A 12,516-nucleotide genomic window follows, 5' to 3' on the forward strand; every position below is an offset into this window, starting at 1 on the left:
AGTCTGGAGAACCCAAGACACCTAGAACTTGCAGAGCAGAGTACTGTAGAAGTGATGGTATTACTGAGAAAAAGCTCCAAAAATCTGCAAAAGGTCCTCCTTGAGTCTTCAACCCCATTCTAATCGGTATGTATGTATGAGGAAACTACTCAAAGCCAGGGAAAGAGCCACCCAAAAGGAGCAGAGGAAGCAATTTCTGGAGTTCCTGCAAGGCTAGAAATGTTCTCCCTAATCAAAGTAAGAGAAAGAGGAGACACCAGAGAGCTGGCCATCATGTATTCCCTTTCTCCTCCCTGCACTCTATTTCCTACTCTCCCTCCCACCCTGCATGCATAGACCAAGAAAAGGCCATGAGAAGACAGCAAAAAGATGGTCATCCACAAACCAGGAAGAGAGTTATCACTAGAAACCAAATTCTGATAGAACTTTGATCTTGGACTTCCAGCCTCCAGAACTGTGAGAAAATTAATTTCTGGTGTTTAAGTCAACAGTCTATGATATTTTGTTATGGGAGCTGGAACTAAAAAAAAAACTCATAAGTAGAAAAATCAATCAATAGAAACAGAACTAGAAATAAAATATATGATTGAATTATTCAAGAGAGACATTAAAACAGATATTATAACTATATTTCACATGGATGATAAAAGAAATATTAAGCATTTTAAGTAAAGACATAGAACACATAAAAGAGACTCTAACAAAACTTCTATAGCTGAAAAATATGCAGGATTAGAAATTGCAGATTAGAAATTGCAGAAACAAGATTAGTGAACTTGATGACACTATAATAAAAATGATCCAAAATGAAACATACACACAAAAATTTACAAACAGGACAACACAACAGTGAGCTATGTGATAACTTCAAGCTGACTAATGCATGTACAATTAGCATACCTTAAGAAAGTGGGGGTATGATAAATAAAATATTTTTTAAATAATGGCCTAAATATTTTCAAATTTTATACGAATCCAAGAAGCTCAATGAACCCTAGGCATAGGAAACATGAAGAAAACTACACGAAGTCACATCATAAGCAAATTGCTTAAAATCAGTGATAAAAAGAAAATCTTGAAAGCATCCATGTAAACAAAAGATACATTATGTATAGAGGACAAAGATAAGAATAAGAAAATAAAGTAATTCAATATATGGTTATGAGTTACGTTTCTGAAATTTGCAAAAGTATAAATCCAACCAAGAGTAAATTGGCTGCAATTTTTTATTTTAGGATTTAGAAAAACTAACTCAGCCAAATCTATTACTTTCTGGAAATATTAAAATTTATTCAGATTAATCCTTAATTCTCTATTACTATTCTCTAAGTAAGTGAAGTATTAAAATATATATATTTTTTCAAACAAAAAATGTAAAGACTTTATGTAGAGTTTTGAAAACAGCATGGAAAAGAATGGCATGTGGAACAATTTATTTGGGTTATTATTACAAATTTTCCCAAATATTGAATAGTTGTGTGTGTCTGACACATTTCTAGAAAGGGTTGTGCTAAAATGTTTTCTGACCTTTCATTTCTATCTTAAATTTTTATTCAGTGAAACAAGACATTTCTTATAACAAAATTCTCAAATTTCACACAACTCAGAATTGAGATAAATAGATATGTATATCTTACAAGTGTTGCTCTGAAAAGAAACCTGTTTCCAAAAGAATGGGATCCCAAACTTTTTTTTTTGTATACTTATATAGACTGACTTCTTTCACTTAGTATGTACTTTCAAGGTTCCTCCATATTTTTCATAGATTTATACCTGAATACTTTTTATTTTTTTATTAAATTTATTGAGGTGACTGGTTAATAAAATTATATAGGTTTCAAGTGTACAATTCAATAATATGTCAAAGGAACCCTCACTACTGGTGGGAATGTAAATTGATACAGACACTATGGAAAACAGTATGGAGGTTCCCCCCAAAATTAAAAATAGATTACCATATTACTCAGCAATCCATCTTCTGAGTAGCTACCCCCAAAAATTTGAAAACATTTATTCATAAATATACATACACCTCGATATTCACTGAAGCATTATTCACAGTGGCCAAGACATGAAAAAAACCGAAGTCCCCTTTGATAGATGATTGGATAAAAAAGATGTAGTCCATATATACAATGGAATATTAAAGAATAAGAAAAGATGAAATACTGCCATCTGCAACAACATGGATAGATCTTGAGATTATCATGCTAAGTGAAATAAATCAGACAGATAAAGTTGGGGACCATATGATTTCACTCATATGTGGGATATAAAACTGAAAGCAACAAACAAACAAGACGAACAAAGACACAGACAACAGTTTGGTGGTTATCAGAGAGAAACGGGGAGAGGGGAGGTAGATAAGGGAAAAGGGGTGTCAGATATATGGTGACAGAAGGCAATTTCATTTTGGATGGTGAACATACAATGCAACATACATATGAGGGATTCCAACCTTTAAAATATTACCCCAAACTATATATGTTAATAATAGTCAAATGTTCTTCATATCTTGAAATGCTTCAAAGACCTCAATTAATTCCTGCCTTTAGTTAATCCTTTAAGATAAAGGAATTTAAGTTGAATAAGGTACAGCATACCTCATCCTAGTTTTAATGGAAAATTTTGGATTTTAGAGAAAAAATTTTAAAAGCTTTATTGGCTCCCCGTAAGTAAAAAGCAAGATTTTTTTTACTTCATTGATAGGTATGCCACATGATATAAAATGCTGTAACACTCACATTCTAAGTTCTTTCCATGTTTCAGGAACTCTCACAAAATGCTTTCCAACACCAGCAGCCATAAATTGAAAGGCCAATAGAAGGTTTCTCAACTGTTGGCTTTCTAGCCATAATTCATGGTTTTCATTCTATCAACAGTGTGCATACCATGTCTCTGAGTTGAAAGCAATCCTGAAAATATTTCCAAAATGTCCCCTTGGAAGTTTATAACAAACTCTAAGAGCATGACCTCGTGACTCTGCCTAGTTATCCACACTTGAGGATTCATCTACCACTTAAATACCACGTCTGACTCAGATTTCTCAAAGTACTGTTTTACTGCTTTACTTTCCACAAAGAGAGCAAAGTAAAACATATCAACAAAATTGTAGTAGAACAAATAAAAGTTATTGCTTTCTCTCATATTTGCTTAGATGTCTAAGCAGTTTGCACCTACTCTAATATATATGTCATGCATATATGTATGTATGTATGTTTCATTACTGCCTGGTCTGCTCCTAGTTCAAAAGAAGCCTTTCTGTTCACCCACCTTTAAATCAATCAGTCAGCCAAGAAACACTGAAAATTTCTGAGATTCTCAGCTTCTTAGAGATGGAAAATTATTTAGGATTTCTGCAAATATACTTGCTTTTGGCTAAAACATATCTCTTGTAGAGATTTTCCATTCTAAATAAAAATCTGCAGATTCAGTCTTTTTAGAAGACGTGATGGAGGTGAGTTTTTTTAAAAGCTCCCCTCTATTCTAAATACATATCCTTTTCTATTTCTCAGCCACGTGAATTATATCTTTACTCCTACGTATAAATTTAGCTATATGTGTCATATCTGGCCTAAGTTTACAACATGGTTTCTCTTTACACAAATGAATTTCTGCCAGGTTCTTAAACAATATCCACCAATATATTCAGACACAAGATTTCATTTACTACTTATGTAAACCAGTCATGTGACTATCTAAGTCATGTGACTTTCCATGTATTTAAATTTCCTGAGTTTGATTTTTTAAATATTGTTAATTTTGACACAAATTTAAGCTTAGACATAGACAACTGAGTTTGCCAGTGATTTAAAAAACAAAAAAGCTGAATTCTTCAGACAACTCACACCAAAAAATTTTAATTTAAAGGTAACTTAATATCAAAATATAGGACTTATTTCAAATTGCTTTTTGCCAGAAAAAAAATTACCCAATTCCTCCACTACTTTCTCATAAAAGGAAATGCAAGAATAAACTTCCCTCTTATAACTTTTGAGAAATGTCCATGATTAATAAATGACTTTTTAGGAAAGATAATTAAGAAATGTTGACACATATTTCACCAGCCAGCTAATAATAACTGATGGTATGTCATTCAAAATTATTCACAAGAAAGAATATTAATGAGATTAAGGTAAATCGTTGCCAGAAAATTGAGTAGGCTTTCGATTTAATCTTCCCATCTATTGTAGGAACAAAGTAAAGAACCTAGGATTAGTCTTGGGTGTAGAATAATCATAGTTTCAATAGCCACTATCATTTATCAATCATCTGTAAGTGGCTAGGCACTATACTTGGTACTCTGCACATTGTCATTTCACTTAACCCTCAGACAGCTTTAAGAGATGGCATTCTACAGATTAGAAAACTGAAGCTCAAAGAAGATTAAATAACTTTCCCAAGGTCATATAGCTATAAATGTGCCAAATTCTTTGTCTACATAGCTCCTGATCTTTCAACTAGTTTTTCTATGTAGTTGAATTTCTTATATAGTTGATCATTCCAAGAGAGAGAAAGAGAGAGGGAGAGAAAGAGAGAAATAGGTAGTTAGAAGGAAGTCAAGATTTCAAAATTTGATATAAATTTTATATACTAAATAAACCTAAATTTACAACACATTCTCTAAAGGTCCTAATTTTTCAGTCTTCAATGATCATATAAAGAAAAAAATGCAAGAAGCTCGGCTTCGCATTACTTGAGCTGATAGCTATGAGGTAGCACCAACTTACACTCAAACACACTTGTGATGTTACCTACATTCGGTTGTGGCTTCTCCATTCAAAGGTTCTCCTTCTCCAGTGCTGTAAACTGCAAATACCGAAAGTTTGTATTTGGTCTCCGGCTGCAGATTTTCTATCACAGTGTGAATTGCATCTCCAGGAAGACTCTTCTCTCCAACCTCAATATCATCATAAAGCGATTTCCATGAGACCCTGTAACCACGAACCATTCCCGGAGCAGATGTCCAATAAGCCCCAATTGATGTGTTAGTGATATCTTTAGTAATTAAATCACGAGGTGAACCACGTTCTATAATAGAAATTAAAGGGGAATCATTTTTAAATATATTAGATATGTAAATATTCATTCATCCTGGGAGACATCCTAACTTGCTGGACTCAAACTCAGTTTGTCTAAAGTGGCTCATTTCTTCTTTCTGAGATGTCTGTCCTGTTGTCAGTGGAACAGACTGATAAAATAAACTGTGGAACTATATCTGATTCCTACCCATTGCCCTGCCCCCCATATGTCAGACTATAAGGTCCTTTAGGACAAGGATGACACCCAAATGTGAAGGAGTATATATATGCCTAACAGAAATTGTTCCAAAGGAAAAAAATACACCTTAATCCCAAAATTTGACCACATTTCAGTCCACCTAATGACATAGCCCATTGTTCAAAAAGATCTTTAGTTCTTTACCAGTATCATTTCTTCTCTAATCTAATGTAAATAAGCTCAGTTTCAATGTATGATTTATAATAACTTCAATAATTTCATATCACTTACAAATCTTAATTCCAACAATCATTTTTTAGTGGAAACTCTTATTTGTTCATGCAGTTAAAAAAGTAGAAGTGCAAACTTTCAATACAGCTTACTGCTAATGAAACTAAAAACCACCAATTCTCCTGGAAAACTTAAAAGCGATTAGTCATCAAAATAAAACACACCACTTGTTCTAGCTGGTCGAAAATGTCTGCTACTAAATTTTGGCTCTTTCATTAAAAAAAAAAAAATACAACGCAAATGGAAAAATATGGAAACCTCAACTTAATAGGAGGCACAGATGTCTTCCAATAAAACCCTCACTTTCCATAATTTAAATGTAAGTTAAATATACAGGTCACTTTATACTGGCTACCTTTACTAGGGTTTATGCCACACTATGACGTAAATATAAAACTATCTGCTTCTACCACATACACTTTACCAGTAATTGTATATTCAAGCAAATGATATATAATGTTGTTACAAAAATTTTGAAAGCTGTTATTTTTCTTAAAGAATAAAATTGAATATCCTAAAAACACTTATAATTAAATAATTAAATTTCAGCGCAAAATGTAAAGATAGCAATAAATAAAAAAAGAAATCTGGTGAACAAAAACCTATCATATACTGTAGAATTTAGGATGGTTGGGCATCCTATCAGACCCCAAGCTCAAATGGAAAATTCTAACTCCATTATAAGTAACTTTAACTGCTGACAAGACATTTCATCTCTAGAGGGAAATTAGTTACATATTTCATTGTAACCAAGAATACTTATTTTTAAGAACATGTTGACTTTTTTCCCTAAGCCCTAAGTATTTGAGGCTAATTCTTATCTAAAGGTCTTCTCTACTTGTATTTGCTACTTAAATGGCCACACACCTTTATATTTTCTCTACTTAAAAGAATATAAACAAACTGTGTCTTTGGTTTGGTTTGGTTTGGTTTGGTTTGGTTTGGTTTGGTTTGGTTTGGTTTGGTTGCTGGGGGTTTTTTTGTTTTTTATTTTGTTTCGATTGTTGATATTCCCACAACTGGTGTCTAAGTTTTACATGTACAACACATGTTTCCTTTGCTTGATACACAGCTTTTTTTTCATATGTCTCTTCTCCTAAATTTCTTAAATTGCAGTTAGGACCAGCTATTGTGAAACAATTGTACTTAAAACTGACTAAATTTAAATGAGCTAAAAACTGCATTAATGATATTCCAAAAATATATAAGACAAATAAAGTTAGCTAGAATGTATGCATTATCTTCCAAATTAATACTGCAGTAATTTACAAACAATAATTTTAATTCTTAATCTTCCCAAGGTTTGTGCTTCTCAGTCTGTTTTTCTCTCTACTTTGAACAGCATTGAATTTGTCATATCATTTATTTCCATGACAACAGACATCAATTTCACAAACACAGTCTAATGATTTCACTGTGAGAAAATAATAGGAAGAGAATTGTGTTTGAAGCAAAAATACATTCACAAAGACATTTCTGGACTACAAACAAAAGGAGCCTAGGTCACTAGGCATAAATTTCCCATGGATTTTAATCAACTATTTTAACACTTTCAAGTTAGAACAAAATACTAGTAAAATTGCAAAAAAGACCTTTATGATATCTATCAATATCCTGAAAAAAACCTGTAAAAGCAGTTTTTAAGATACAAATAAAATATTAACTGAAAAATATTCCTTAGTTCTAATTAATTGCATAAGAACACTAAGTTGAGTGAACACTGTTTCCAAATACAGGAAAAAATAAAGCCTCAGAAAATTATAGTTTCTGCCTGTGTCATACAAAAGCATTATTTGCAGGCACTGACATGGTGACATTTCATGTTAATGATAAAAAATATGGACTCCAAAGAAAGGAGAAAGACACCTCAATCCAATAGCCAAAATTGAAAAGATAAACCACTTTAATGGGCTTCGATGTCAATCAGTCAGTTTGAAAAGAATATTTCTAAATATTAAATTTATACTGTTGTCAAAAACATTGACAAACTTTTTTTCTTCAAAAGAAAGCATGAGGGTTGGGTATGCCATCTTTTGAATAAGACCAAAGAATTTTAAGAATATGATATAATCATGACAAGTAAATTTTATCAGACCTATAATCCTTGAAGTTTTTTAAAATGGAATCTTGGCTTGATCATATAGTAGATTACCAAATAAAAATGACATAATTAATAGGCTGCCAAGTGTCCAAGCTTGTCTTGGAACTAGATGTGCAACCAGCTGAGGAGACCACCAACAGGCTATGTCACCTCCTGGGGCCTAGGGCCCTCAGCAGCAAAATACCTGAACTTAACCTAATTGGATACATAGAATTACCTGGAGAGCCAAAACCTAGGCCATGCCCAAATGAACTAAACTGGAATATCTGGAGATATGCCTAAGAACTGATGCTTTCTAAATCTTTTAAAACTTCCTCTGTAGTCCTAATTGCTTTACAATTCTTTATTCTTTTCTCTATTTCTTTCTTTTCCCTTCTGCTGCTTCTGTCTGAGGCCTAGAGAGTCATTTATTTGGAAGACGTGCTTGCTCATTGTGGGAAGGAAACCTCATATTTGCTTTCACTCTGAAAAGGGGTTCCTTCAAACTAAAGACAAGTGTGGTGAAAGGAAAACTGTCGAAAACTGTTAGACACAATGATGTTGTGTGAGACAGCTTGATGGTTTATGTACTGTGTGGGTCTATGGCCATGCACAACAAATCACTCTTTAGATGGCGCAATAGGCTAAAGGCTGACCCTCAGATAGGTAAGAAGTTGGCTGAAACCTCTCATCACATTCTTTCCATTCCAAACACAACTGAGGTGTCCGCCATTCTCTACTACCTTGCATCCTGTCTCAAAACGAAATAGTTCTCTCTACACATGTTTCTTATTCAAAAGTTCATCACATTTCCCTGTGACTGAGGATCGAGCCAAGTGTTGCCCAGCCAGGCATTTGGTTTGGTTTAATATATTGAATTGTAGGTTTTGTTCTCAATCTAAGGAATTTCAGACATCAATAACTACAAGTTGGTCTATGAGGAAGAGATTATTCAGCTTGGTTTGATTAGATTGGGTTTGGGAGAGAGTCTCTTTTTAGAGTACTTGGGAGGGAAGAGAAAGAGAGAGGAATAATAAAGATGTCAGAAGACATATATTTATAGTTCTTTCATTTAAGTCTATTTATAATTTAATTTTTTTCATGTGGATCTCCAATTATTTAGCAGTATTAGTTGAAAATTCTATCCCTTTCCCATTGAATCACTGAATCATAGAAATTGTAGAGAAATGTAAAGTTCTGTTTCCACACTTTGAATTCTGTCAGTAGCCTCTCCAGGAAGAATTACCATTCCTCAAAAGGGGCAGGCATAGCAACGGTGGCAATGAACAGAAATGGCTCCAGTAGACTTTCTGCCACTTTGTCACCACCCTTCCCTTGAGCTTGGATCCACTTCTGCTCCAGCAAAGGCTCCCTCCCTCCTTGAGCTCTTCCTTTCCTTCTGCCCTAAGACTTACAAATGTATGCTTTATGATGTTTCAGTTTGTTCAGGTTTTTTTCCAAAGTAATATTGTTTTCAATATTTAATCTCATAGTTCTGGACTATATGTCAGTGCTTTCTACATTGCTTTTATCTCTGATAATAGAATTTCTGGCAGCCATTTTAAACAAGTCATCTTCTATACTGGTGGTACGCCTTCATCTGTATTCCTCTGATCTCTTTTCAGTAGTTTTTCTTTCTATCTTATTCTCCCCAGTAAAGTGCCAGTATAGGTATAAGGAATAACAATGCTTTTCTGTCATAAATTTAGGCATACGAAATTCATCAGTTCTTGACATTTTGACACTCAGCATTTCCACTCTGATTTTAAAATGTATTTGCATGTTCAAAAGGCACTTTTCACACGCCTGCTTGCATGCATCTCTGTGCTGCTACAGTGGGAAGTAATTTAGACAGGTGCATTTCTCATGAGCTACACATCCATAAGGGGTTGATTTCTACTTTTTTCCACCTATGAGGCCAAAAAACTAATGCCTCATTTAATAACTTTCCTACATTTCCTTAGCCCTTTTCCATTTGCTTTCTGAAAAGCAAATCATCATCCAATTCAAACATAATTATAATACAAATTAGCCAATGATGATAACTGAAAAATTAATCATTATGAAATGAAACTGTATTTCATCTTATAGATTGTTCCAGCCAGCTTTCATTGAGTTTCACATACCACTTTCAAAAATAGAAGTTAAATTGAAAATGTAATGCAAACCCTCTTCTAAATAAATTTGTCTTTTCCGTTAGAGCTCAACTCAAAAGTCATCCAACTTTCCATAGCAGAATACAGAAGACCTGCTTCTGGATAATGTTCATGTGGAAACACACTTGATTTACAACCAATAAATTAGAGCCACCATTCAAAAGGACAAAGTTCACTATTGATAAGTTAACTTAATTACTTTAAGAAATAAAGAGTTCTTTAAAATAAAAAATAAAAAAAGGCCCCTTAACAATTAAATCACCCATCAACCTCAAAGCCTGTGTCAGATTTCTTTTATAATTATTACCTCTCCAATTTGATTTAGATTCTTCTCTAGTGGGTCATAAATTCACAGAAAAGGAAATACGAATTACTGTTTGGTGATTGTGCTAAAGTTCCTTGGAAACATCAGTGTTGTTATACCCAGAATGCATAATTTTTAAAATTATGAGACAGCAGTAAATCTAGGAACACACAGAGGCCTTGTTTAGTCCATCTTTGAGAGGCCCCATGTTACTCAACATCATGCAGAATTCCCTGATATACTAAAAACCTCATTGTAGCAAAATGTCAGCTGAGTTAGCTTGGTTTGATGTACAGGAAGCCATTCATGTCTAGAACACTGGCAGGTTACTATAGCAACTGAAACAAAGGAAATTCTGAAAAGTCATCTTTTCCAAAGCCAAAAAAACAACGCTCAAAAATAAAAAGAACCGTATTATTCCCAAACTGAAATTTTCATTCATTTATGGTAAAACTCTGAATTAAAATGAGTATTATTCATTTCAAGGTTTATAACAGGTTTTCCTCTCTCTAAACACTAACAGTGACAAGTAAAAGTTCTATCAAAATTTAAAGTGCACATGTACAATAGTGTTTTAGTAATCACATTAAAACTACTTTAACAACAACAACAACAACAAGAAAAAAAAAAAACAATGTAAATCAAATCTAATGGTTTGTTCTCAGATTCCTCTGAAGTTTGGATCTGAAATAGTAATAAACTCTGCCTTTGTGATTCTATTTCATACAGCACTAGAGCCAACCATGAACTTCCTCAATGCCAGTGCTAATAAATCTCTCTTCCAGGGACAGGGGAATTTTCTGATCACTGGCTGCAATTCAACAAAGCACTAGGAAACAGATTCAAGTTAGGGATGGTTGTACACCATGCTAAATTTTTTTAAAAGACTTTTTTGAATTGAACAGAATGCACTTCAGGCAATCTATAAAATTTTCAACCTACAGAAAGCTCTTGCCCACTAAGCCATGCCTCTGGATGGAAGAAACATTCCTTTAAGGTAGGCTCTTACCACCTCCACTCCCAAGAGAAAAACAGATTAGAAAAACAGCAGCCCTCAAAAGCAGTTGCCTGGCTCCGTTTCTGGGCTTTCCATTCCCTGCATTTACCATCATATCCTATTCCTGTATATGGTATGTGGATTTGGCTGAGTTAATACAATAAAATGAAATGGAATAACCAGGGGCAAAAATCTTCTATTATTTTAATTTAGTCACAACTATGCTTTCACATATTTGTCAAGTTTACCACACATAATGCAATGGGACAAATATGTTAATAAAAGCAGGCTGACAGCATTTCATGTAATCCTTCACCATAGTAAAGAGTGTGGTATAAATGAAAAAAAAAATTTATTTTACTACCCATGTATCTCCCTTAGAGATACCTTCTGATCGAATATGTACACAAGTGCATACTCACACATGCATGCAAGTTGGTAGATTTTCTATGCCACTTGTGCAAAACTATCAAATTATAAACAATTTAACTGTACACCCAGCCCTAAAAAAGTCACCGCCCAACAGAATGTGTTTGCCGTTCATTTAAAATGTGTACTTTGTTTTCCAAAGATTGTTTATATATTATTCTTAACAAAAATTCCATAATTTTTAGAATCAAGAGAATTTTGATTGAGTATTAATATATATTTAAGGTAAGAAAATGCAGAATAATATTAGGACATTAAAAGGTACAAGCAGAAGTAAAACTACTAAACTAGTTCCAAGATATTCTTTATAAGGGAGAAATTTTCACAAATATAGATAATCTACAACTATTCTGTAAAAAAATAAAAGCTCAAAAGTTTACCCTTTAAAAAAATCCTATAAACAATCTATGTTCAAAGCCTGTGGAAAGTACATTAGAAAGAGGATCCAAAAGGTCAAAAGAAAAGAACAAACTTCTTGGTAATTCTGGATATTGCTCCAGATGTAAAGATCTCATGCTTTTATTATTTGGATTATGTAGCCAATCAATATCTCTGAAATACTTACAAAAGCTATATTTTTAGATATCAGTTCTAAAGTTAATGCTATTTCCTCTTGATAAATTTTATATACATATGGTTTTTACAGCTTCCAAAAAGTTTCACTTACATTCTCACATTTGATCTCCACAGTAGGAAAATCTGGGGTAACAATGATCATCCTCTCTTTACAGATGGGCAAACTGAGGCTCAGAGGGGTCAAGGAATTATTTCAAGGTCACATGGCTAAGCAGTGAAAGCAGGACTCATCAGTATTTTACACACAGGTACTTAAACTTTCATTTAAATCCTCTTCTAAAAGTAAATTTTATGGACTATTGGAATTGAACTTTCAATCAGTACCAGAGATAGAATTTTTACTAGAATTTTTTTATTTGTTTTTAATTCTTGACTAAGTTTTGAAATTTTAACCAAAACTGCCTTGTTCCTGCTAACTAAAACACCTATAATCCTCCAAATTCCTGCATCCACCAAAATTGAT

The 12,516-nt window shown here is 33.3% G+C and overlaps 1 protein-coding gene across 3 annotated transcripts in view; it reads right to left on the reverse strand.

The window, feature by feature from the left end:
- COL12A1 (collagen type XII alpha 1 chain) overlaps positions 1 to 12,516 on the reverse strand; it is a 109,211-nt gene that overhangs the window by 68,240 nt on the left and 28,455 nt on the right. For all 3 annotated transcript variants that reach the window (XM_016141684.2, XM_036219481.1, XM_036219479.1), the window contains one exon: positions 4,759 to 5,031. In XM_016141684.2, coding sequence (XP_015997170.2) covers positions 4,759 to 5,031 — 273 coding nt within the window. The remainder of the gene's footprint in view (positions 1 to 4,758; positions 5,032 to 12,516) is intronic.

Source organism: Rousettus aegyptiacus, unplaced genomic scaffold (assembly GCF_014176215.1).
Source record: "Rousettus aegyptiacus isolate mRouAeg1 unplaced genomic scaffold, mRouAeg1.p scaffold_m13_p_1, whole genome shotgun sequence".
Lineage (NCBI taxonomy): Eukaryota > Metazoa > Chordata > Mammalia > Chiroptera > Pteropodidae > Rousettus > Rousettus aegyptiacus.